Source organism: Clavelina lepadiformis, chromosome 3, assembly GCF_947623445.1.
Source record: "Clavelina lepadiformis chromosome 3, kaClaLepa1.1, whole genome shotgun sequence".
Classification (NCBI taxonomy): domain Eukaryota; kingdom Metazoa; phylum Chordata; class Ascidiacea; order Aplousobranchia; family Clavelinidae; genus Clavelina; species Clavelina lepadiformis.
The window spans coordinates 17,248,509-17,275,027 of record NC_135242.1 but is presented as its reverse complement, the minus strand read 5'-3'; the positions used below and the strand labels follow the sequence as shown (position 1 = coordinate 17,275,027).

At 34.2% G+C, this 26,519-nt stretch overlaps 3 protein-coding genes across 4 annotated transcripts; 2 read left to right on the top strand and 1 right to left on the bottom strand.

Moving 5' to 3' along the window:
* Positions 1-3,636: 3,636 nt before the first annotated feature.
* On the top strand, positions 3,637-9,476 carry LOC143448477 (exonuclease 3'-5' domain-containing protein 2-like). Its single transcript, XM_076948242.1, has 12 exons — positions 3,637-3,919; positions 4,102-4,278; positions 5,117-5,226; positions 5,442-5,550; positions 5,821-6,086; positions 6,354-6,460; positions 6,569-6,734; positions 6,849-6,981; positions 7,081-7,141; positions 7,254-7,389; positions 7,506-7,578; positions 7,662-9,476. The coding sequence occupies exons 1-12, from the start codon at positions 3,674-3,676 to the stop codon at positions 7,806-7,808; spliced, it is 1,731 nt and encodes a 576-aa protein (XP_076804357.1). The 5' UTR covers positions 3,637-3,673; the 3' UTR covers positions 7,809-9,476.
* Positions 9,477-9,582: 106 nt separating this feature from the next.
* On the top strand, positions 9,583-17,260 carry LOC143448478 (tRNA dimethylallyltransferase-like). Its single transcript, XM_076948243.1, has 11 exons — positions 9,583-9,768; positions 9,871-10,008; positions 10,142-10,285; positions 12,941-13,054; positions 13,822-13,954; positions 14,043-14,139; positions 14,294-14,355; positions 15,784-15,927; positions 16,013-16,161; positions 16,459-16,573; positions 16,642-17,260. The coding sequence occupies exons 1-11, from the start codon at positions 9,583-9,585 to the stop codon at positions 16,866-16,868; spliced, it is 1,509 nt and encodes a 502-aa protein (XP_076804358.1). The 3' UTR covers positions 16,869-17,260.
* Positions 16,983-26,446, bottom strand: LOC143448476 (eukaryotic elongation factor 2 kinase-like). 2 transcript variants are annotated; one of them, XM_076948240.1, is made up of 16 exons: positions 26,133-26,446; positions 25,004-25,094; positions 24,592-24,624; positions 23,782-23,976; positions 23,609-23,646; positions 23,129-23,300; positions 22,899-23,048; positions 22,294-22,397; positions 21,135-21,291; positions 20,723-20,843; positions 20,419-20,606; positions 19,610-19,846; positions 19,314-19,487; positions 18,869-18,993; positions 18,561-18,748; positions 16,983-18,393 (listed from the first exon to the last, which is right to left on the bottom strand). In XM_076948240.1, exons 1-16 carry the CDS (start codon positions 26,291-26,293, stop codon positions 18,281-18,283), a joined length of 2,247 nt encoding a protein of 748 aa, XP_076804355.1. In that variant the 5' UTR covers positions 26,294-26,446; the 3' UTR covers positions 16,983-18,280. The 2 variants fall into 2 exon arrangements, with proteins under 2 accessions (XP_076804355.1, XP_076804356.1); XM_076948241.1 differs by lacking the exon at positions 24,592-24,624 and having other exon boundaries at positions 26,133-26,443.
* Positions 26,447-26,519: the final 73 nt, after the last annotated feature.

The following is a 26,519-nucleotide window of genomic DNA, read 5'->3' as shown; positions in this document are numbered from 1 at the left end:
CGGCTTTCAATTGGTTTTAGTTTTAAAAAAAGAACATTTTCCAGTGCAGTTAGAAGCTACCAAATTGAAAGAAACACGCAATGCAATTTAAATGTTGGGAAAATTAAAGGTTAAGCGCAGACAAAACTTTAAATTTGGTAATTATTTTTGCATTATAAATCAGTTTATTTTTGCTCATTTGTGACACAATGTAGCCGCCCAAAAATTGATGGGGCCCTCAAAGTGATGGGGGCCCCCCTAGACCCTCCTAAATCCGCCCCTGGCTGAAACACATGCTGTTCTATCGCCCAGGCTAGATCACTAGATGTTAGGGCACGAGTTAACAGGACGATTGTTCTGTCATTCAAAATCTGCAGGCTACGCATTAGCATTTACAGATAATAGTACGTTATCGGATTATTATGATGTATTCTTTATATTAAGAGGCTTGTATAGTTATATCCATAAAATTTGTAATATTAGATTTAATTTTTTTTGATTATTTTGTTGGAGAACAGAAATGTTAATTCTCTATTATGGTATTAAACATTTGTCATTATTGGCAACAAAGATTTTTATGGATTATTTATTGTTGTAAATGTTTGTATTTAGGGTCATTCCCTAGCATGAAGTGATGTTAACAATGATGTTGGAAGACCTGTAAATCCTTAACTAACAGATAGACGTTTTCTGTTGACTTCTGACTTTGGGAATAGGCCTAACAGCCTATGAAGATGCGCTGTGGGCAAGCCCACAGCCCTAGACGATGGTATTCAAATCACAGAGTGTACAGAAGAAACGTTTAAACAGTCTGATTGTGAGGTAACCTTGTAGGGGTAAATTGTAGCTAAAGTCTATGTAAGCAGGTCAGCAATCTGGCTCTGGCAGTAGGATTCTACTAGAACACTTCTGACTCAGAACGAACGCGAGAACTCACAATGGTAATTGTCAGAATTTTGTAGGGTTAAGCTTAATATATACTAATGCATTTTAAATGGAAAAAGCTAGCCAATCTCACAGAAAGGCGCAGAAAGTTGGCTTCTGCATCAATTTTATGGTGCATAAATGCCGTTTTAACTTATATGGCAGAGTTAAGGTGAGTTTGGTGTACATTATGAATATGTCAAAGACGATATGCTAACTGCGATTTCTAAAAAAGAGAAACACTGTGCCCTTTTTTGTCTCGACATAAGCAGAAGAACAAAGTGAATTTGCACTTGCCATGGTTGCGACAAGATGTGAATTGGCTACGGGTCACACCGAGGTCAAACCTAGTTAACACCGCTTGACTGTAGCTCACTCCGAAGATCTTTGGCATAACTCACATGGAAAGCACCTTGGCACCTTCTATATTATAAGTATTACTGTACCTTGGCGTGGCGCAAATTTTGGCATAACATTTATTAGTGGTTTTATCCGGCGTACGGAAAGCAAACTTTCCAGTACGGAAGTTAGATTTAGGTTGGGTTTAGGCTACTATGTTATAATATTTAAATTAGGTTAAAAAGAAACTGTGAAAACTAGCTTCAATCGCATGATTTTTCATGCTGAAATAGTGGAAGCTGATTATAACTGGTATGTTTCAGTGGTGTTGCTTAAATTCTAAGGAATTATTAATAAATAGAAAAGAGTTGGTGATGTATGAAATTCCTCAATAATCAAACCCAATGTCTGGATGTGAGGGTAAATGTAAGAGAGTGCAATGCACCAGCAAGGGAGGCCAAACTAAGACGACCAGCCTGTATTTCGTAGAAGCTACGCACCCAAGATAAACTTCTTGCACACTTAATTTTATTCTAAACCGTAATTCAGGAACCAAATGGGTAAGAGAGCCACTTAACCTTCTTAACTTTCCCTCACGTAAGAGATTGTTATAAATTGGTGCTCAAGCAACCGGTTTTTCTTTGTTTTTCTTTCTTTGTTAATCGGCTTGAAAGTAAAAAAGTTCGGCATGCATGTTAATGAACCGTTGATGCAGGTGCCACACTTTTCACTATGGGATGTGGCCAACTCATACTCCGTAGATACTGTTCTAACAGTGTTAGTACTACTTCTCCGTAGTGAAAAGCATGGCAACTGCTCCCTCAAGATTTTTGCAGACTGTGCTTGCTGCCATCGACCGTTTCACATTTACCCCTCAAAAACGGGAGCCAACAAGCTCTGCGTTTCGCCTACCATGTTGCAAAATGCACCTGGTGCACCCCAATTTTAACAGTTCTGCACCAGGTCACCCCTGATTTTGGCTGACCTGCATCCACAAGAGCTCGTTGAAAAATACCATGCTTTCTAGTCTGGAAGGTTTGAGTGTTAGATAGGTGCAATACAATCTACAGTGTATGTAACTCAGTATTAACCAACCCATTCATTAAAGCAGTTGAACAACTTTGTGATGCAATGACAGCTTAGACTCAGCATGAAACAAACAAAGTTACACCTATTATGTATATGAATGACCAGCAAGATATTTAATCTTGATTAACTAGGCTAGAAATTCCATTAGAGTATTAGAAATGGAATGCTTTTTTAAGTATCTTGGCAATTGGCAGAAGGATAAAGTTAACATAAGATGAATTGAAAACATTAAACTTTGTTGTTTCAGATGTTGTTTATTTAGTCGCTTTGTTATTTGCTGCTGCAAAGTAGGAAATGCTGAACGACACATGGAAACTTTTCTGCGTACAATTAATAACGTAGTACTAGGCATTAAGAAAAGACATCCTGATTGCTAATCTCGGAAAAAACGATTTGTACTATAAAAATATTGCACCTGGTTACACTAATTGGAATGTTAACCACTGTATCGTGTATATGTTGACTGGTGTTCACAGTAATCATATAGAAAGCCAGTGGGCAAATGAAAAACAAATTTAAATGAATTAAGGGCGTATACTATAATGGGTATCCAGAGATGGACAGTACTATTCCACGGTATGGTACTTTCTCAGTACCGATATGGGTACCATTAGTACTTTTGGAAAAAGTACCTAATTCCTGGACCAAATTTTTTTTAAGTTACACTTCTGCAAGATTTGTTATAACACAAAAAGTACCGGTTCATAGCACCGACAAAGCACCAAACTACTTTTGTGAAACAGTATCGAATGTCAGATTGGTACCGTCACTATATTTTTTTTGCCAAGAATATCGTTACTGATAGTGCTTTCAAATTACCGACTGCCACCTGTGTGGGCATCTACAGTTAGCCAGAGATTTGTTGCTAAAGCCCCATTGGTATAAAGTATCTTTACATCTACCAACCCCTTTTCTTAGACAGTTGGCACAGTGCCATGCCAGACTAGAAGCACATATATACGATACAAACCGAATTTCTGAAATACCATACTTTGTGCAGCTTCGTATTACACAAACTCCTATGATCTATAAGCCATATGTTATGCTGATCATGTTCCTTGACATCATATCGATAAAGCCATAAGGATAAAAATTAAAGCATTGTAAAATAAATTTGTCATGTAAAGAAATTTATAACCTATTTACCTTAGTGGAATCTTCACAATTCAATGCCCAGAACCCTTGGTATTTCAAAAAAAGTGAAATGGGGTCGATGATTTTTATGGTTAAATATAAGTGATCAAAACAACTTGTCAGTTAAACAAGGTGGTGGTTGTAACTTGGAAAAGGTCAGTTTTAGTTTTCACATTTATGTACATCTTAAGGAACTGTTTCAGAGAAGATGCAGATATCATTGCCCAAATTGGGTGCTATTGTAGGAGGATCTGTGATTGCTGGTACGCTGCTAGGTGCAAGTGCAGTTTTTGTCTTGAAGTCCAGATCAAGCAACTACTCCTTGGATTCACAATGGCCATTTTGTTTTAAGTCATGTAATTCTGCTGTACCATTTCCTGGAAATATTTATGTTGTCACATCATATGCTGATTTGGAATCCATTTTGCCTCGCTTTGAAAGTGATCTTAAACAAGTAATTTTGCATTAATTAGTTTCTGCTCTCAATGTTTTTCAAAAAGAAACTATATTATTTTAAAGAGACTCTGCTGCATAATGTATAAAGCAGGAAAAAGCATCCAAAATATTTCTGAACATAATTGTGGTAAACGTTTTTATTTTTGTCGTGAAAAACTCTCTATTTTATTTCTTTTCAAGATCAAATTACTTGGATTTGACTGTGAGTGGTCAACCATAAATAAAAGAAGTGGTCCTGTATCATTGCTGCAATTAGCAACTACGTCGGGTCTATGCATTTTGGTGCGATTGTGTTTATATGAGGATTCTTTACCAAAATGCTTGCTTGAAGTTTTGGCAAATAAAGATATTCTCAAGGTGCGTTGTACATTTTTTCAAGTGCATTAAGCTTGATTGTTTAAAAACTTTACTTCCAGTATTATTGATACTTGGCAATATTTCATAATTATAGCTGAAGATATTATAAACTTTTTAATTTCTCTTACCTTTTTGTTGCAATTTAATTATTCTAGAAATTCACAGTTTTTGTTGTATGGAAGTTTGTTGTAATAAAGTATGCCAGCCAATATGAGATGTGATAAACAAGGAGATAGATCGTAAACTAATTCAGATAAAATACGACTAGAAATACAAAAAAACTTACCAAGAATTACAAATAGTTTAGTATATACTGTTTAGTTAGGCTATTTGTGTTAATAAAAATGTGGCAGAGTGATTTTTTGTTAAATTGTATATCAGATACTGTCATGCAAGCTTTATACGTGTTCATGTCACAGACAAATCATAAGATCAACACGTGCATAAATGACATCATTAGCTCAAACAAAAGTATTGTTTTTTTTCAGTCAAAAATATTTTACAGTTAGCAAAACGGCCGGATTGTATAAATTTAGGATAGCAAATGGATTTTTGAAGCAGTGTTTGGATTAACTATTTTTTAATTAGAAACTTGATACCAAGGAAAATTTGACGTAAGAGGCCACTGGATTTATTATCCATGGATCCATTTAGCAGATATTGTAATATACAATATTGTTTTAACTAATTAGGTATCATATAATATCATAAACTTTTACATTTCTATTAATTTGCAAAATCAGATTTAAGAAAGAAACACTTTTATCACAAAGTGTTACATTCTATTTTGGTATCATAAAACTACAAGATTTCATTTAATCATGATTTTTATTTTTAGGTAGGTGTTGGTGCATATGATGACTCTTGTAAGTTACTGGCTGACCATGGGATTGTTGTAAATGGCTGTGTTGACTTACGCGATTTATCTATTCGTGATAGACAATATAAGTATGTGGTTAGTTTAAAGTTCTATAAGCAAGTATTACTCCTTTGAAATTTGATAGCTCCATCATTTTTTTCCCAAAAACTACACATCATATTAATTTTTACGTTAAAAATGTTTTTTGTGCTTGTGGTGTTATAATAAGGCGGTATGCTTTTTCACTTACTTCCATGGCTTAGATATTTCACTGTCTCTAGTATATATATGTAAATCTTTTTAGGTACCTTTCTTTGAAAGGTTTAGCCTTCACCTATCTTAATATTAAAATGGAAAAACTGAAATCCATTCAATGTAGTAACTGGGATAGTGAGACTTTAACAGAAAAACAGGTATACTTTGAACTTTGTAGTTTTTAACTCGGAGTGAAGACCAGTTAAAATGGCTTATTCTTTATTTTTAATATACATATGTCCAAGTATCATATGCATGATGACAGTTTCATGACACACATAAATTTATGCTTGTATGGCATTTTATAAAATGTTCTGTTTTTGTCATGTACATAATGTTTTATCATTTTTTTGCTTATGTTTACATTGAAAATGAAACGTCCTGGAACCATTAATGACTTCAGTATATATGTATACTTTCATTTGAAGATAATGTATGCTGCAAATGATGCTTGGATGGCAGTACGAGTCTTTTCATCAATGGTGTCCAAAAAAATGGAAAAACATTCATCAAATTTGCGTGGAAATATTGGAGAAGCAGTGGCAGAAGCATTGTGGGATTTAGCCTGCAGTTACTCTCAGGGGTTAAAAGATGAGAAATTTCGTAACACTAAAAATGGAAAAAAGATGAAAAAAACTGCTAGCCAGCCTAGAAGTACTAGTGTTTTCAAGCCTTTAAAATTGCATTCAACAAGGTCAGTCAGTAAAAACTAATTTCATACCATTTTAACGGAAATCTTTCTGTTATTTTGTGTGATTTATAACTTTCTTTTATGATTTATTAAATCAATTAACACTATACCTGACACTGATAGCTCAGTTTTATGTACATTTAATTAAACTTACTGTTTCTTTTGTAATGGATTTATGATAATTGTAGTGAATTAACAGATTAGTTACAATTTATTCAACAATTCTATGTGTAGTGTCAGCTAAACATCTTTTGTCAACTCCTTTAATAGGAAGCAACCTCTTTATGATAACTGCAAACTGGAAGCACCTGATGGTCAACTACTATCAACTTGTGACAAGAAGAAAGCTGATTGGTATGTTACCAAGGAGTTGGCAGGTATAATACACAAAATATCTTGGCTAGCTGTGTTCAGCCTAGCTTTTTGACTAAATTTAGTTTAGTTGTTACTGGTAGCAATCAGTTATCTGGGACAACTTTCTGCAGATGTTGTGTGTGATGATCCTCACACAATACGTCTTCGATTTGAGCCAGCAAGTAGACCTTCTTCAGATCGAGACTATTATCTTTTCAACAAAGAGAATGTTTGTGTAGTTTGTGGAAGTGGGAAATCAATTGTTCGCAAGAATGTTATTCCACATGAGTATAGAAAGTCAGTTTGAGCATGTAGTTTGAACACTATTGCCTTGGCTAATTACTGATGGTATTTATCTCTAAGTACCACATGTGCTATTTTACATCAGACTTCTTTTTGTTAAAAATACAGACATTTGCCATTAATTTTGAAAGACCATGTCTCCCATGATATTTTGCCGTTGTGCGCAAAATGTCATCAGCTAGCAGGATATCATGATTACTGTCTAAGAAGAAAAATTGCTGAAGAGTATGATGCTCCAGTGGTAACGTTTCTGAAGTTTTAGCTGATCTATACAAAATTATGGAATTAAATGGGACTGTGAGCATTTTTAAATGTCAGTACATTAGTTCTGTCTTGGTAGGGATCTATTCAGACCATTCAACTTCTTGAAGACCCAACGAGACGATCCATTCGATCAGCAGGTGACACATTACTTTACTAGTTTGTTTTTGTAGTTGAATTATGCATTGATATACATATCTTGTTTGATATCTATTGATATCTTGTTACAACCAAATTTTACTTCTACAAAAGGTCACGCACTTGCAACCAATGGTATCAAAATTCCACAACCTAGGAAAGATGAACTGGAGAGAGTAATAAAAAAATATTATAATGTTGAAGAGCTGACTGATGACTTGATTCATGAGGCTTCCAAGCTTGAAACCAGGTTTAAACTAGTTGTTATGAAGTAATTTATTGCTGGTGTAATCACATATTTCAAGATGTACCCCTTTTCAGCCCTGTATTTGAAAGCTTTTATTTGTTAAGATATTTTTGATGCAGGTATCGAAATGAGGCATACATTCGTCATGGTGAAAAAGTGGTAAAGACAATATATGACAAAGAAGAGTTACAGGTAAGTCGCTACTACCTAACCATTTCTTGCAAAGAGTTTCTGTAAATTGCTTTATAAATGGAACATTATTTTATATTCTGTAGGGTCTTGTAAATTTTGAAAAACGCTGGAGAGTACATTTTTTGAGCACAATGCAGCCAAAACATCTTCCTTATCTGTGGTCAGTTGAACATAATCATGACAGACTACAAGAACGAGACTTACTAGATGATGAAAAATTCACTAAGTGATATGCAAACATCAGCACATGATTGGCTTTTCAATGTTCTGCACAATGTCACAACTTGCTTCCAAAGTTACAACTGTGCTAAGGACAATTTTTTTACGTTGACATACATAAGGATGTATTCAAATAGACATTTGCTATGTCAGATATAATGCCTTGTTATCTTTCACATAGTACTTATTTAGTTAAATAAATGAAATAGTAGGTAATGTTGTATGTTTGGAATAAAGTGCAAGGTTGCCCAAACATTTTTGCCTGACCAGCTACTTTTTACGTAGTCACGTCACAGTTAATTAGTCAGGTCGATTAATAAAAAGCTCTAAAACGAAAACCTAAACTAGTTTTTTAGGTATGTTTTGACTGAGTATACTTTACATACCAGTATAACGCCTTCATTGATTTCAAATTAACAAAATTTAAGCAAAGGCAGAGTCTTATTTTGGTGCATCTGTGGCGGCTTGGCTCGCTTTTGTAAAATCCTTACGTCTTTCGTAGAAATGTGTTTTCCAGAACAATTGGAGTTTTTAAACTTTCAGTCCCGCCACATCATTCTTATGAAAGAGTTTTCCAGCTAGTAAATGGAGTTTAAAACTTGCCTTTTCAGAACACTGCAAACTACTGTTGGTATATTTGAAAACTTGCTACGAATAACTTCGTGTGAAAGCTCCTTATTTAGTACGTTACCAGGTCGCTTCCAAGTAACTGTTTCCAACTTAACCAAATTTAATTTGCATTGCAAACACACCGATTTTCACGTTCACACGCTTTGAAATGTTCATGCCTTTTTTGTCATATATTTCCGCCACATCGCAGCACGTTTTATAAGCTTGAACTTTTGTGTGAGACTCCCTCAGAGCCTCAGAACCTCAGTCACAGACGCGAAGTTATAGACATATGTAATACCGTACTACTGTAGTTGTGGTGATTGAATCAGTAGACATCGTGTAAACAGTCACATGACTTGTGTTCTCGGTTATTTGTAATATTGAGAAAGTGTACAGCACCTACAATAAAAGCCTTTTCTGGCAAACGGTATTTGTTATAATATAATACGAACGTTCGGCTATCAGAAAGGTTAGAGAATTCTAACCGCACGCAACAATAGAGTCAGATACTAATGTAGTAGGTTAACTAAGTCAATAACGTAACGTAAGCTAAGACCGATAAACTCTGCATCTGTATCTGCATCTGTCGGCATCAACCTCTACATCCTAAAACGACCCCAACCTCTACACATCAATGGAGGGAAAAACTGATTATAGGTATTCATCTAAACCATTTTTAAGCCACAAAATGCAATCTACCTACATTGCATTTTGAGACTGAACAGTTGATTTTGGAATTTGAGTCAACATTTACGGCACCCTTGCACTAATAAAACCTTTATTTTTTATGAGACACTAAACAGGTATAATCATTTGAAGGGTCTTTTATCTTAATAAGGAGCTGATGGTTTTGGAAAATGTGTTTTTATATGCTTTTATTTTGATATTTGTCTAGTGTTTTGCTATTGGTTGTTGGTGGGCATTGTTTTTATTTGCATAATCCTTTTGTTTCTATGGTCAGTTGGTCACTACCAGTACATAAAACGTGCAATTTAAGTTTGCTTTGACACAGTTTGACTATGTGTGATTGAAGAACTGAAAGTCTGTTTCTGTTTTTATTTTTTAGATTTTTGGGTTACAGGATTATTGATCATTGTGATTACTAGGAAAAATATAGTGTGAGTGAAGATTTAAATCGTAGATTTGAGCATAGATGGATTGCACTCACCTTTAATGCAAATAACAAAGTTTAGTGCATTGAAGAGCGCTGCCTTGAGGAGAGCAACCTCAGCAATGTTTTGTACAAACCACAAACCACTTTTAGTTATTTTGGGAGCAACGGGAGCTGGGAAGTCTAAACTAGCTCTTGATATTGCGGCCAAAGTTGGCGGTGAAATAATTAGCGCTGATGCCATGCAGGTATGTTTGGAAAGCAGTTAGCACTGATTGTGTATGTAATGGATACCTGCAAATGACGTTTAAAGTCGTTAGTATTATTCATAAGTATTTCATTTCTTTCAGGTCTATAAAGGACTTGATATTGTCACAAACAAAGTCACAAAGGAGGAACAAGACGTATGTCCGCATCATATGATTGGCTTTCTATCCCCAAAAGAAGAGTTTACAATTGTTGATTTTCAGAAAAACACCATAAAGATTGTATGTGAAAAGGTTTTCTTGGTTTGCAGTTTGTTCCATGCATTTTTCTTAATAAATATTAATTATGATTATTTTGCGACAACTACAAGTTTTGTAAAGGTCTTCAGTACTCAAAAGTGATTGCATTCTGCAGATTGATGAGATTCATAAACGAAACAGACTTCCTATTTTAGTTGGTGGAACCAATTATTACGTGGAATCAATATTATTTGATTTCTTACTTAAAACAAAAGGACAAGATTCAGATTTAACGAAGAGCAACATTGAGCATCGCATGGTAATGTATTTTGTAATATTCAGTAATTTCACGTTGGCGATTTGTATCAGCTCTGTGAGGCTGGGACAGTTGAAAACTAAATCAGTAATTAATTACACTGGTCTACAAAAACAAAAAAAATTTTTGTTGCACGAACTTTGATGATTGATTTAGGCTAATTTTTGGTTGCTGAATCCAATTCTGAGCTCAGAATTGCTCTATCACGTCAGATTTTTTCGCTGCGCATTTTCCCCAATTTCATAAATTGATCAAATTTTGACTTTCGTTAGTGGTGGTACGGTGAACGTATAACAGCAACAAATCAAATATTGTTATTGAAATCACCAATGATGAAACCTCGGCTGGAAGTTTTGTTGTAGCACAGAATGACAGGGTTTTCAGTAAACTTTAATCTAGTGGTTTTCAATCTTTCTTCAATCACGGACCTCTTTTTGAATTTCGAAAATACATGTGGAGGCATTCATTTTTTCTTTCGTATCTCATTACTTAGTTACCATCTTTATACATCGCGCTTGGTTTATACATCACGTTTGGTAGCTCATTACTGAGTTACCGTCTTTATCTGTATGCATCCGCCCTGGAGACTTAAAAGGCCAATGCTTTTTGTGACAGCACCCTGCTCTTTAGTAAAACGTAAACATTGTCAACAATAAACATAACATTGTTCGTATAATGTAAAAGAAAATTGAGAGATCAAAACGAAGCCTGAAGTGCGTGTTACTTCACAATGGAAATAAATATGTATCGATTCCAGTAGGACATTCTGTGACACTCAAAGAGACGTATGAAAACATTAAGGATGTGCTGGAAACACTGAAGTACAGTGATCATGGCTGGGCATTATGTGTAGACATAACAATAATGAACCTTCTGTTAGGACAGCAAGGTGGTTACACCAAAAACCCTTGTTTTCTCTGCTACTGGGATAGTAGGCCTACAGCCATAGATGAGCATTTGATAAAAGATAAGTAGCCAGAAAGGAGCAGTTTAACACCTGGAGAGAAAAATATCATTCATAACCCGTTAGGAGATACCAAAAAGATCATCCTGCTGCTACTTCTAATCAAACTTGGGGCAATGAAATGGTATGCTAAGGTTCTTGATCACAATGCTTTGGAGTTAAGGTTCTTGATCACAATGGAGATTGCTTTAAGTACATCTGCTAAGCCTTCCCAAGTCTCAGAGAAGAAAAGAAAGAAAAAGGCTGGAGTTTTTAGTGGCCCACAAATAAGGAAGCTGCTCAGAGATCCAAACTTTGCAGCATCAATAAACAGAGTTGAAGCAAGGGCTTGGAATGATTTTCTTTAGTTGTTAGTAACTCCTTTGGCAACAGAAAAGCAGAGAACTATCCAGACCTCTTAAAAGAAATGTTATCCAGTATGCAAGAGAAGATATGCAATATGAGCATAAAGCTACATTTTCTGAAAAATCATTTAGATTACTTTTCTGAAAACCTTGGGGACTTCAGTGAAGAACAAGGTGAGCGCTTTCACCAAGATATTAGAGTTATGGAAGAGCGCTACCAGGGCCGATGGGACTGCCACATGATGGCAGTTTACTGCTGGAACTTGAAGAGAGAAAATTACACCACTACCCATAAACGAAAGCCATTAAAACGAAAATTTTCGAGCTCTTAAAGATTGTGGCAGTTCTGTATCATTACATTGATTGTTCAACGGCTAGTTTCTAGTTATGTTTTTTAAAAGATTTCGAGGCTTTGTGTTCGTGTATTGCATGATTAAGCGTTCCAGCAGTTTTGATTAAAACAACCTCTACATTTCAAGGCGGTTTCTGATTTGCGGTATTATTTATATTGATCATATATATTATTTCAAAAACGTGATGTGATAGAAAAAAAATAATGCCAGATTCGGATTCAGCGCCCCAAAATTAGGTAAAAAAGACCCCAACACAATCTGCAACAAAAATCGTGTTGACCAGTGTTATTAGTCACTTTTTGTTACAACATAAAGAAATATTTTTTGCATTATGGAAATGACATAAACTTCTATAGACGAATAGTGTACATTTATTAATATTTTGAAAGATAATGTTTCTTTTATTGTAAAAATCAGTGTATGTGATGTCTTACTGGATCAGTAAAGTTTGCACTGCACACACTGAACGAAAGGAATATTGTTGAGACTATTTTCTATAAATAGAGACCACAAATCCAAGATAATTTATAGCAGAACGTAGATACAAAAAGTTTTTACAAATAAGAAACTAGATTGATCTGTCAAAACGTAGAAATGCTGTAGTAAGGAGAAACATTAATAGCAACTGGCAAAATTATATGCCTCAAAAACCAGTTCTAACCACATGATCACATTAGGTTTGTGTTCATAGTTGATTATACAGGATAATCATAATATTTCAGTAAACGTTTTTGCATAGTCTGCACATGATGTAGCGACAACCTTAGCATTAAAGACTCCCCTATCCTTGACACAGATCGTTGATGACATATTATATTTGTGCTGATGTTAATTTATTTTGCTTAGCAGAGCTAGTTTAAAACATTTGTATACATATGTTATGTATTTGGACAAGATTGGACCAAATAAGACTAAAGCATATGAATTCAAAAACACACAAGTAGTGACAAATCAACATCAACAAAAATAATGGTTGTGATAATTTTTTTGACAATAGGCATTGAATGATCTGTCATATATTGATGCTCATAAGCAGCTTCTGGAAGTGGATCCAGACTATGCCGCCTTTCTTCATCCAAGAGACAAGAGAAAAGTTATCAGGGCTCTTGAAGTAAGATTATCAGTTTATCACAATCTAAATTAAGGACGGGCCCAGCTGGGTTCCGGATCCAAAAAAATCTGACAAAGTTTTGCTTGTTGTTTAGTCTGGACTTTGAAAAAAATCCTGTTACACCCAGCTGTATTTTTGAGCTTGTACAAATTAAGATTAATAGGCAATCTTTTCTGGAAAATGTGCTTTTCTCTATTGCATAAACCTGCCAAAACAATTTCAAACCAGAAGTCAAAAGCGAATGCAATTCTATTGACACAAACTGTAAAAGCCAAACCCATTGGATATACATCAGATTCGTGCTGTAATATTATGGGGCATGGAGATTTGAAACTGTGCTAAATGACCATGTAATTGAAAGCAAAGCAAGATGGTCAGAATAAAAACGGAGTTGGTCTTTTATGTATTTTGTCATAACGTAATCTCATCAAATTTTAAATGTGTTACGGTCGTACTATCACCATCTAGTCACCTTGTAATAATTTTTTCTGTGCGTGGCTAACAATGCAGTGTCAGACAATATTCCCAATTTTGGCTTGAACTGGTTGGTGGGTAATGAATTTTGTTTTGAAAATCTTGCAGGATTTACTAGGTGTGCTAAATTTTTTGAAAACAAAATTTCGGTCCAGCTTAACGATAATTTCCCCCGACCACCCCATCCCTAATATTCAAAATCGTGCAGAATGAAACATTTTAATGAGTGATAACTTTGATTTGCCATTAGTAATTATTGTATTCATAATATTTTACAACTCTGCATGGTAAAGGTCTTCTATGAAACTGGGAAACGAATGAGTGAACATATTGCACAGCAGAGAACACAAAGTGGTGGCAGCTATATTGGTGGTCCAGTTCGTTTTCCCGACTCATGTGTTATGTGGGTGCAATGTGAACCAGAGGGTTTGTGATGTTTTCTGTCTTTATTGGAAACAAGTGTTTTTACCCAGCCATTGTTTTTGTCTGAGATTTATCCTTGATTTCATATTAGTACTCAAGGATAGGATATACCGAAGGGTGGATAAAATGATTTCACGTGGTTTATTAAAAGAATTGTCTGAATTCCATGAAGAATACAATAAAGAAAGGTACAATGTATATTCCTTTAGTGACTGTGTGTGGTGTTACTTCAAAACATGGCTGTGTGTAAATTTTTGTTCATTTACTGCTTTAATGATACCAGTAACGGAAAAACCAGTAACAGCGGAATACGTTGATAAATGTCAATTTTCCTGTTTTTAGGTTAAGGGAGGGTTTGGAGCCAGATTATGAACATGGAATATTTCAAAGCATTGGTTTTAAGGGTAATTATACATAAACTTGTGTATGATTTGTGTTCAAAAAGTATCCAACCTTTTGCAAAAAACAAAACATTATGGATTTGACAAATTTGATTGACTTCTAAACAGTCCCCTTTGATGTTAACACCCCTTTTTCAAGCAGTTCTACCATTGCTAAAACATTTCTGAACAGAATGTAGAAGTTAGAACATTGCACAAAATTGCAATCTCTGAAACGCCTTCTCTGGAATGTTAAGAAGCATTTTTTGCTTTCTGCATACCTCTCGTGACTCCAATCACACCCATTTCAGCAGGTCATTTAATTTCAGGTTTTCAATTTAGAGATAAACCAAAAGCTAGGTCGTTCTCTTAGCATCAGATCAGTTTGGGGTCACCATATAGCAACGGTACTATATTATCCAACCGTTACAAATACTTTATCAGAAGAATGCGATTTCTTTTGATATAAGACTCAAGTGCTGATTGCCTCATAGGCATCTGTGTCTGAGAATTTCCCTCGTAGCTAGCATAACACATCACAAAAAAAATCTCGGAATTGCATAGTATATTTAACATAATAGGCCTATACTTTATGTTATCACACACGACTCGGCTTGAACGACTGACACACACCGAATTAACACATCAGAATAGAGATTGAGCAAGATCCGAAGAGAAGGAATATTACCAAACTTACTAATTTAGAACTGGAGAATTATTTCGTAATTATATTAGCTTTTTTCTCTAAATTCATTCCGTGAAGATGATTGGCTAATAATAATCACACTTTAGTGACACAGTACGTTGCTTCAACGATAATACCGCTTCAATGAGTATAAAACTGCATTGGACAATATTCCACGGTGGGCCACTTGATATTACCAGAACGCAATTGAGATAACATCCTACGCTCATTGAATCAGTGCTCGCCTCAGAACCCAAGTCAAAAAGTTGATTGTGTGGCCTAGTGATGAATATTCTTGATACACAATATTATCCGGTTCAAAAACAAGTCAGCATTATTCACACATTGCTTTGTTGATACCAGATGCTTGCAAGGAGAACTAGAATCTGCTTTGTGGGTTGGAAATTGGAACCATGCCTTAAAATTGGTTATAAAATTCATCGGAAAGACCTGCTATGTTTTGATTACTTTAGTTGGACTATCACCTAACTTTGGGTAAAATGTTATGCAATATCTCAGTTCGATGTGTTTTAGTGTTTTGCATAAAACAAAATTCCAATGAGGGCATATTACACATTTAACCTAAGGCATGAAAAAGAGAAATATGGCTTGAAAATGTCCATTGCAGAAAGGGGCGAAGGCAAAGTCACTTAGAACCTAAAGACTGCCCGTGCAGTATTACTTGTGGTGGGATACTTGTTGAACAAATTTGGTATCATAATAATAATTCAGCGGTCAGACTTGCTTATGTCTAATTTTTTATAAAGAATTCCATTCATATCTGGTTGCAACTTCAAGCAATGCACATGAAAACCCACAAATTCTTGCAGAAGCCACTGAAAGAATGAAATTATCCACTTGGCAATATGCCAAATATCAGAAGAAATGGATAAATAAAAGAATAGTGAACAGTTAGTACTAATATTTATTTACATAATCAGTTTGTTCAAATGAAATATATGAACATGGTGTGTATTTCTGCCTTGTTGCTTGTAGGACCAATTTCTGTTGACGTGTATGGACTGGACGCTACAGATCCGGAAATGTGGGATGAAAAAGTATTCACACCTGCCATGAAGATATTAAAATCGCATTTTAAAAGCAATTCTGGTCTATCAATGGTGTTGGATGATATACCAGACGAGGTAGGAAGCGGGGATATCTACATATTTTAAGTAAAAGGAACCTTAACTTTAGCAGACCTCATATTTAAAAATAAAGATGCACCTTAACTCGGTTTTGCCTTGGCAACTACTGATATTCATCATTACTATAACTTTGATACCCTCTTTGTTGGTATTCTTAAGTTTTTTTTGCAACTATTGAAATAACAAAATCTTTTCTGAAGTAAATATTTAGAAACAAGATTTACATGACCAAATGATGTATTTCAGTGCTTTTTTATGGGTATGATATTTCTGCAGTAAATAATCTGTTTGCAGGATTACCATCTACAGCCATTAGAAAAGCAAACAGTAGCAGATTGTAAGAAAAGCAACAGATTTAAAGCTTGCATCGTTTGCGATGGAAAACTAATTATTGAAAGCGATTGGGAAGGTTTGTAACCATGGTTTAGAAATTTGACTGTAGAAAGACCAGTGGAGTTAATGTTGTTTTATCTACAGGTCATATTAAATCTAAGAAACATAAGCATTTTTATCGCAAAATGCAAAAAAAATTGGAGTTAACTTCTGAAATATTGGAAGCAAGACAAAATCATCTTTCGCAAAGGAATCATAACAATGAAGTTAGCATTGAAAGGATTAAGTCTGCTGAAGAAAATAAACTAATAATGCGGAAACAAGCATTAGAAACTGGACCAATTTCAACAGAAACAACCGATTCCATTTAAAATACTGATGTCCTATAATTCCTTGCTTGGTCACTGTAATGAATTGCAGAACAGACTTTATAATTCTTTTGTCACTTCTGTATACAATTTACAAAAGTACACACAGTAAGGCACTCTTGAAACATGATTTTAAAGTTGCACTATATAGCGCAAAAGTCAATTAAGTTTTTGTCAAATTAAAAACATTTAAGGGATCAAAATTTTTAATTGCTAAGTTTAGCTCAGCTACGAAAAAGTCTATAAACGGCAGGAATCTACAAAGTGAAAACAAGGAATAATACAGCCAAGACACCATAAAAAACATGATAAAGCAGATGATGGATTGTATTCAAATCATTTACTGATGGTTGTAGCGATTTTGTTGAATTAATACACACATTCGCATCGGTTTATTAATATTTGTCTAACTTGTAATGTTTTACTATTTTAGTATTTCCATTACTTTGGATAATTTAGTACTTGCTAGCCACTTTATTGTTGCATCGACTGAAAAGTGAAAACAAGGAATAATACAGCCAAGACACCATAAAAAACATGATAAAGCAGATGATGGATTGTATTCAAATCATTTACTGATGGTTGTAGCGATTTTGTTGAATTAATACACACATTCGCATCGGTTTATTAATATTTGTCTAACTTGTAATGTTTTACTATTTTAGTATTTCCATTACTTTGGATAATTTAGTACTTGCTAGCCACTTTATTGTTGCATCGACTGAAAAAAGTTATGCAAATGCTAATGAGCAGCCAGCCTACACTAATCCAAAATGTTAGCAATAATCGTTTCAAAAACATTGAAAAGCGATAACGGTGATGGTGACAAATGCTAAATCCTGCTTGGCAGTGCATTTAAAACAAATTAGCATCTATAAGAGTGGACAGTCAGCCATTTCACTTGCAGCTGCTAACTGTTTACGCCAGCTATGTCCAATCGAAATTACCATAGTGGGGTAAAAAATGTCTTGAACTTAAAACTTGTCCAACTCGAGCCGCACATTGCCACCATGAATGATTTAAACTATTAACCACACAAACAACATGGACGTTCTGACGCTCAAGCAATTTGTACATGAATAAAAATAATAATCAACGGTATACTTTACGTATAATAAAATAATACCAACACCAGGGCCACACAAATCCACACATATCATGGAAAACTGTAAATGGTAGGTTTACAAAATTTCTTGTCTTTGTTGAACTTTTATGGGACATCTGCAACCCACCAATGTGGGAAAAGCATCAATTTCATCACACTAAAATGCAATTACTCACAGAACTATACTATCTATTAAAAATACCTCCTACCAAAATTATAAATAACATAAAACAGTTGTTCTTAAAACACATTGAGGCTTTTTCTTCTGAAAATGCTAACTTTGCCACAAATAATACAAATAAAATAAAAATTATTCCTCTTCCATTTCAGCCCAAGCTTCTTCCGCAAGAGCAAAGTACTTGTTAGCTAATCGTCCCTTCATAGCAGCAGTTGCAGCTTCTGCTGCTTCACTATAAATTTCACCTGTAACAATACAGGGCATGTTAAATTACAATACATATATAAATGCCATGAAGCAGGAACTATTTGTGCAGAGAGTTACCTTTAGACAAAAGATAAGGACCACATACAACACAAGTGAATCAACTGCGAAAAAAACAAATTTTAATGGCTGTAGCAATATACCTTACCTGCTCTATTTGGATCTTTGGTCACACCATGGCCACCTTCAAAGTGTATCTGTGCTTGAAAAGCTAAAATTTCGTGACGAGGAGCAAGTCGGGTAAGGACACAATCGTAACCTCCTTCTGCATCATGCTTATGGACTTCACATATTAGCTTTTCATACCACTGAAGTGCTTTTGAAAAGTCTTTCGACCTAACCATGTATTTCAAGTTACTATTTAACAAAAAAGTACGAAATAAAATAATATATGCACCACAAAGCGAACTGTCTATCAAAATGTTGCTTTAATAACTAATATAAAATTTTCATTACTTTGCTTTTGGTAAGCCAAAGGCAGTATGATACGCTTTTGCAATGTTCAACATTGAGTTGCGATCACCGGCATCAGCAGCTAATTCCAACAATTCAAAGCCTTTTGTAGCATTTTCCTCACTATTCTGTTGTATACAGATCATCCCAGAATGAACAAAAAATTTTTCTTGTGTTTAAAACGGTTTATGCATACTTCCAACACAAGCTTTTGTTTACATTTGACGCTAAATGCAGTACAGTAAGATCCCGGTTAAATACGCAACTTAATCTGAGCAGTTTGTGCGAGCGTAACGGTTATGGTGGTAAACACAGCAGCTTCCAATACCAATAAACTTCTGAAACGTTTGAATCAAAATTTTGTGACAAATTTTTGCGTACTTAACCAGGATGTTATTGTATTCAAAACAATGTGAATAACAAAGCTATTTTTCATGAACAAACAAACCTCCAGTAAAATATCTGGAAGTATGTCATGTGGTATTCCCATGTAGATCTGTGACATGAGAAGAATAGCTTCCAAAGAGCCGCATTCTGTTGCAATTTCAAGATGAAAAAGAGCAGAGTCTTCATGGTACGGAAATCGTCCAAGGTCATAATATACAGCAATGGCATAATGAATCTGTCATGATTAATGCAATTTAAAAAAAGTTTGCAAGAATTAGTTTATTTGCTTATGAGACAGCTACATATTTTTTTCAAAATCAACATGATTAAAACTAATGTATATCGCCATAAACATACTTTTCCTAAAATTGATTTTCCAATTTCCACTTTTTTTGTGCATGGCTTTTTCAACTTTGAAACTTCAGACACCATACAAGAAGCACGGCGCATCATATTCAAGCCGTTCATTGGATTAAGGAACACTGGAGTTGTGGGGGATGGAGGTTTACCTTCACTTGCCTCACTTTGCTGTTTTGATGGCAACAGATGAGCATTGCTGTTGCCATTTAACATACCAATAACCTCACGAAATTCCTACAGAGTTAAAATTATAAAAACATTCGATAAAGAAATACATCATTGGTTTCACATAAAGGCTGAATAAAGATGCCAAAATCATTTGTGGAATGATCAGTTACAGAGCGGAAATTCATGGTTAATATAATAAATTTGTTTTGTTCAACAATGCCACAACTTGTTATTACTTTATCTACAGTCTACATCAGAACACTCTCTCTAGTTCAAGGATCTCATGCAGTCCTAAAAGATCTTTTTTTGTGGCCCACCCTTACTTTAAATGCTATAATTATGCCTGTTATTTAAAATGCACTATACCAAAAATTTTCAAAAATATAGTGCCAAAATCAAATCTTTGTTAAAATCTCACTAAATCTTTCACTCATCTGACCAGCCAAAACAATTATTTACAGCAACTTTTCAAAAATGCAGAGAGCAGTAATTGATCATTAATTATTGACCTGAACACGCAAAAACTACTATTTGCTGATGTTGTGTAACAGGCCTACCCCTAATCTTCCTGGTCATGATGAGATGCTAAGCTGACAGTAAATCATACAATAATATTCATGCAGCCCTTTAACACCTACTGAATGATCTGAGAGTTCACTGATGGTGCGAGATCGACGAACTGAGCCGTAACCACTGGATGCATCATCATCAACATCTGAGCTCAGTTTTCGTGATAACTTGCGCCTGTGATTACCATTGGATTCAACTTCACTTATTTCACTTCCTTCTTCTTCTTCTTCTTGTAAGATGTAAATATCATCGTTCCCTGTTTGTGAACAATTATATCAAAAGGCTGTCATACTTGCACATCATGAAAATCCCGAAGTATTTAAGGTAAACGTAGGACAATGTACACTAAAGTAAATAGTAAAAATACAATACCTTCACTTGATCTGGGAGGCAAATAACTTGATGATTCTTCCAAAATTTGGAACAAATCAGCAGAGTTTTTAATCATTGGTGAAAGAGGCTCCTCAAGACCAGTTGGTAAGGTTCCCCTTCTCTGTAAGAAAAGCATTAAAAGCATATTTCCATGCATATTTTTATCGATATGAAAAAGTTTGTTTTGCAAACTTTACCTAAAGTTATTTAAATATTCAAAAATTACTTGAGTGATACATACAATAAAACTAAATTTGATTTTAATAAAGCATTGCATAACTTATGAATTTAATAGCATTTTATAAACAAATGATATTGAGCTGGTCAAGCTGATATTACCTAGCTTGACCAAAGCTGCCATAATTATCTGTAAACAGATATGTTAATTCTAAATTAAAATAACAAGTCTTACTGCAAAAACTGAAGCACGTCTGCAGTTTGATGTTTCATGATGGGATAAATCGAAAGGAGACAAGTTAAGGCTCTGACAGATCTTATTGCAGGTATGTGAGAAAAAGAATAAGCCCATTCCCTTGGTCCCAAGATTGCCATCACCATATTCTGTTCCCCTGTTACAGTAATGAACAAGTAAGACAGGAAAACGAAACACAATTCAGCACAGCATAATTGCATAGATATTGTTCAATCTTCAATTACATCAATAATGAAATTGAAAAAATATGAATAATTAATTAGTCAAATTGCAAGAAATACAAACTTATAATAAGCCTTTTTTCGCTAAAAATAGAAAATGTAAGAATCAGTACTGGTATTCATTATGTACTAGTGATGAGCAATGGAAAAAGTAATTTGGGTTCATACAAACAAAACCGTCATGTAATTACTAGGTCGATATAAACTTATATAAAAGTTTATCAATATGCGACCCAATTTGGCACATGCCAGAAATATGGTGCAATTGCTATAAACAATTTGACTTGCCTTGAAGAAAAAACAATTACTTTGATGTAAAAATATCTTTATTTCAATGATCGCTGTCCTGACTTAACTGTTAAAACAAAAAATTTTATTTTTCAGTTTTCACCAACGCTAGTAAATTTATATGTAATATTGTATTCAGTTTTGCCATTGTTAGTATTCGTGTTCTTCCCAACTTTCTACAACAGTGATTTTCAGTGAATCTACTCCTGTTTGGGTTCGTGTGGGTCCATCATATACTTAAACTAGTTAGGAGAGTTGTCTGGTAGTGGCTATTCCCTAAAGGCAAACCATCTACTTAGGCTGAAGACACAAAGATTTTCAACCTTGATCTAGTGTCTACAAACAAGTTATAGTAAACACCCACTCACAAAATCTGTAAAAGACATTGTCAGTACTAGTAAAATGCTTGGCAATCTAATGTGATGTAAAGAACATATATATATGGTATATTATAGATCAGTGGTTTTCAACTGCCAAATCACAGTGCTTTATGTTGTGTCACATTAGAAGCGTTGTTGTTGTTGTTGTTATTGTACATAATGATCAAGTCACATACATATCTATCTGATTAACATAGATAAATTTCTCAAATCTTCCGCATTTACAAAGTTTAGTGTTTGAAAACCTACTTGTACGTGTGTATTTGCGGGTCAGTCCATAAATCTCCAACGCCTTGGATATCAACTACAATCAGTCTGTGCTGAGAGCATTCAAAAGTGAAATGACTGAAAGCCTAAAATTAAGAGCATACGTAAAAAAAGGATAACAGTTTAGCTACAAAAGTAAACAAAAACACATGACTAAGAAGCAGAAAAAAAGAAAATTTCAACCTGGAGTGCACAATATATATATATATATGTATGTATTTCAAGCTTTGTCTCTGACTTTTTTAGCTAACAGCTCAGCTTTATTTTTACTCGACTTACTACTAAAAATGTGCAATTAAGTAATGTTTTTTGAAATGTTAGTATATAATTCAACCGTAAATAAACCATAAACTTGATTACTGTAATCTATCACCAACATAAACAAGTTATCAAATTTACACATTTTAAATTTTAACAAGTATTGCAAGACTTCATTGTGTTTCACAATAACAAATGCTGCAAAAAACAAGATGTCAACATGTTTAAAACTCGTTGAGCCCAAAGTAGTGAGTGTGAGTTTAAAGAAATGAGCGTATAGTTCAAAAGCATCACATATCCTGCATTTGTGAAGCAAATGATATTCATACCTGTGGCGTACATCTTGCGTCGTCATCAAGCACAAACCCTGAGTTTGAGTTATATTTAACATAGTCTCCCTCAATAAAGTTTTCAAGATGATATAACGGTGTTCCTTCTTGGTCAAGCATCTCAATAACGCACATTTGCATAATGTCAACCTTGGCAAATAGGTTTAAACATATTAGACATTATATTCCATAATCAAATCACCACAAAATATTACTTTTTTATGATTTACTTTCTTGGGCGGTTGATGTTTGTTATATTCTTCACCCCATAACTTTGCATCCATCTGCAGTCGAACATCTTCAAATAGGGTTTTTCGTGTGGCCGACTCCATGTAACGTTTTACAACACAATTTATGGCGGTTGTCCAGTCATGTGTATGACCAAAGTTGGACAATTTTTTCCTGTTTACATTAAAGCTTTAAATGTTTGAAGGCATTTAATTTCCATGAGACGTTAGCTCTACATATGTCATCATTGGTTATAAAGTACATTATAAATGTCAAATACACTCCCAGTCACGGATTACTCACTATTAAAACGTGACAAAGGAAATACCAGCATAACTTAGCTTTGTTAACTTATACAGTGGGCCGGTGTTTTCTCATAACATAAGTATATAATTTAACAAGTTTCTAAATTTCTTATTTTACATTATAACATAACATGCCCAAATGCAGAATTCATAAATAATAATTAGTCCAATACTTACGCTCGAAAGCATTCTCTCATAGCACCTTTGTTGAAAGGCTGCAAGTTTTAAAACACTTTAAACAGGTATAGCTAAAAAGTAAAAATGGAAGCTACCAGAAAATGCACATGCATTAATTGATAAAAATTATTTGAATGCAGTAAAACCGAGCTTATCACTCCTGCTCTCCTTACTTCTTTCTCTATTTTCATTTGTATTTCATCTTCAGTCCATGTTCCCTTTCGGGGACTGTATCTGTAACGTTTTGCTCTTTCTGTTGGCAGAGCATTTATCTCTTGCCAGATATCACGTTGTGTGGCACGGACATGAGATGCTGATAGTTTCCACATCCTTTTTTGCCGCTGTCCAGAATCAGGAATTCTGCGTACCTAAAATTTTGTGTTTTATAGCTCAGTTTTATATTGCCAGAAAATATGCAAAAACTCAAATGAAATACTTCAAGTGTTAGCATTCACACCAACTTGGCCTTTCACATAATAACTTATAATTAATTAACATGACTGAGATGATAGTTCATTGCAAGAATCTGATTACTTTATTATAAAAATGAGTATTTCACAAAAATTCAGCTACAAGCACCAAGCATAATTATGATATATCAATGAACAAACTCATGAAAAAAATCAAAATGAAAACAGCCTTTCAAAGTCGCTTCAAGTGTCAAACATAATTTTACCAAAACATTAAGTTGCTGACATGGTGTGACCACCATCTGAGGGATAAATTGTAACTAAAATAGAGAAACAGAAAATGAATTGAAAGAAAAATCAATAAAATTGTCAATTTTGAAGAAAGTGAGTCAACTTGCTTAAGATAATAAAGACTTTAGAAGTTAAGTGTTTAACATATGCAAAATAGCAAATAGAGATGAGGTATGGTAAATGTCACATTATGCCAGCAAATAATGACAACTAAAATTCACTAAAGTGCAACTTCTAACAAGCCTTCATAAAAACTAATCAAATTTCACCCATATACAACACCTTGTTTAACTCTTTCTGCCGTTCTTCATGCACCTGCGCTCAAAAAGAAGTTAATTTTTATTTACATGCACATTACCAGGCTGCATTCCCAAAGTTGTGCAACTTTAAAAACATTCGACAAAAATTTAAAATGAAGCAATCGAAGGATTGTTCCAGGTAACGAAGCTCAGAAATATTGTGTTCTCAAGTTGATATACCATGCAGCATACAAGCTTGAGGTAAGTATAGTTAATAAGCAAACACCCAAAAACATCCATGCTTCTATAAAGTAATTAGGTTACCAAATACATTGCATGTAACGCCCCATCTAACAATTATGATATATATCAAATACTTCAGAAACACCAGAATGTTAACATTTGGTAGTATTGTGCTTTTTGCAACACTGACATATAATATCACAACTCTATACCTGGTTGCTCATGGATCTGAAAACAATATGACGTAAGTTATCTTCAATGATTTCACTGTTTTCAGATAGTTTAGCTTCACTTGGCACATTGCTAAATAAACACATAAAACGAGATATAAAACATGGATTAGAAAAGACACAACCAAACTTAAGCTTAAACTTACTCTGTCATAATATGCTGCGTACTAAAGAATTCTTTAGTATCACACTACATAGCCTATATATAATATAAAATTTATAATCTACAACAAGATGACTAGCAGCACACAAAATATTGTCGTTGTATATACATTTATCCTTAAGTTTATTATAGCTGCACTATATTTCAGTATGGATGTGCCAAATAAAACCTGAATACAAATTCTATGCACGAATAACCTATCAAAGTTATTCCATTGCTCATAAAGTATATAGCTCATTAAGTGCAATGAGCAAAGTTTGATTTGATTAGGAACTGTATGAATATCATTTTTCAACAATTTACTCATATTTGAAAGAACCTTAAGTTTTGTAATTGGCAAATTCGTATATTTTAGTACTGACTGACATGACATCCCTACATGCAGTTACGCATAGTATGCACAGTATTTTAATTTAGTTGAAAACTGACTTTTTTAAACTTTTAAATGCTACATAGAAATATTAAACATGGTCACTTTGAGTAATGCTAAAAAATTGCTTTGCAAAACCATAGAAGAGTGAATTATTAATATATAGGTAAACGATCACACTTCAGCGAACTGTTTATTGATTTTTTAATCTGAGAGGGTATGAAGTGGTTCTCCACTTTTGGCCGTAGCAAAACAGATCTGGCAATGACATCACTTTTATGATGAAGCCTAAGTATGAAAAGATACCAAATAATATACAACAAAAAAAGTTTAGGTTATAAATATTTAAAAGCTTTGGCTGCTTTTAAATTAGTATACTAAATAAACTATATATATATATATATATACCAACAAATCACTAAGCTATCTAAGATAAACAAACACCAATATTAGCTAAACAGACCATCAAAACAAAAAGGGTTAGGGCACATGGCAATTAATATGATCACAAACTATCAACAATATGTAAGAAAATATGTAGCAAACTGAATTCATATTTGAACCTAAGCACCAGGCACCTTGAGCTATCTTCACTTGAATTTTCCGACAAATCATCTTCTATCCCAAGATCATCATCATCATCAAATAATGCTAAAACTTTTCCATCAACGAACATATCTAAATCATCATCATCCGAATCCGAAAATGGCTCGGGAGCAGCAGCAACAGCCACAGACATCGTTAACCCAGAACTTAACCTATTTACTAAACCAGAATGTATGTTGCATACATTGCAGTGTTGTAATAATTCAACTCACTAATTTGACTCAACTCGACTCAAGTTACTTTTATTGCGCAGTGCATATTTGAAAAAATTTAAAGCTAAATGCAGTGACTCGCCTTGATTTGAATCACAACTCAAGCTGGTTGAACGAGAAAAATGACTTGAAAAATACAACCTTGGT

What these genes read in the sequence shown, in the direction of transcription:
- LOC143448476 (XM_076948240.1), bottom strand. Translation starts at nt 26,293, where the DNA reads ATGTCTGTGGCTGTTGCTGCTGCTCCCGAGCCATTTTCGGATTCGGAT. An exon ending in TCAGATCCATGAGCAACCAG is followed by an intron (nt 24,625 to 25,003) that starts GTATAGAGTTGT and finishes TTTTGAGCGCAG; the next exon opens with GTGCATGAAGAACGGCAGAA. An exon ending in GAAAATCAATTTTAGGAAAA is followed by an intron (nt 19,488 to 19,609) that starts GTATGTTTATGG and finishes TAATCATGACAG; the next exon opens with ATTCATTATGCCATTGCTGT.
- LOC143448477 (XM_076948242.1), top strand. Translation starts at nt 3,674, where the DNA reads ATGCAGATATCATTGCCCAAATTGGGTGCTATTGTAGGAGGATCTGTG. An exon ending in GCTTCCAAGCTTGAAACCAG is followed by an intron (nt 7,390 to 7,505) that starts GTTTAAACTAGT and finishes TTTTTGATGCAG; the next exon opens with GTATCGAAATGAGGCATACA. An exon ending in ATGACAAAGAAGAGTTACAG is followed by an intron (nt 7,579 to 7,661) that starts GTAAGTCGCTAC and finishes TATATTCTGTAG; the next exon opens with GGTCTTGTAAATTTTGAAAA.
- LOC143448478 (XM_076948243.1), top strand. Translation starts at nt 9,583, where the DNA reads ATGCAAATAACAAAGTTTAGTGCATTGAAGAGCGCTGCCTTGAGGAGA. An exon ending in GGTGCAATGTGAACCAGAGG is followed by an intron (nt 13,955 to 14,042) that starts GTTTGTGATGTT and finishes ATTTCATATTAG; the next exon opens with TACTCAAGGATAGGATATAC. An exon ending in TGGATGATATACCAGACGAG is followed by an intron (nt 16,162 to 16,458) that starts GTAGGAAGCGGG and finishes ATCTGTTTGCAG; the next exon opens with GATTACCATCTACAGCCATT.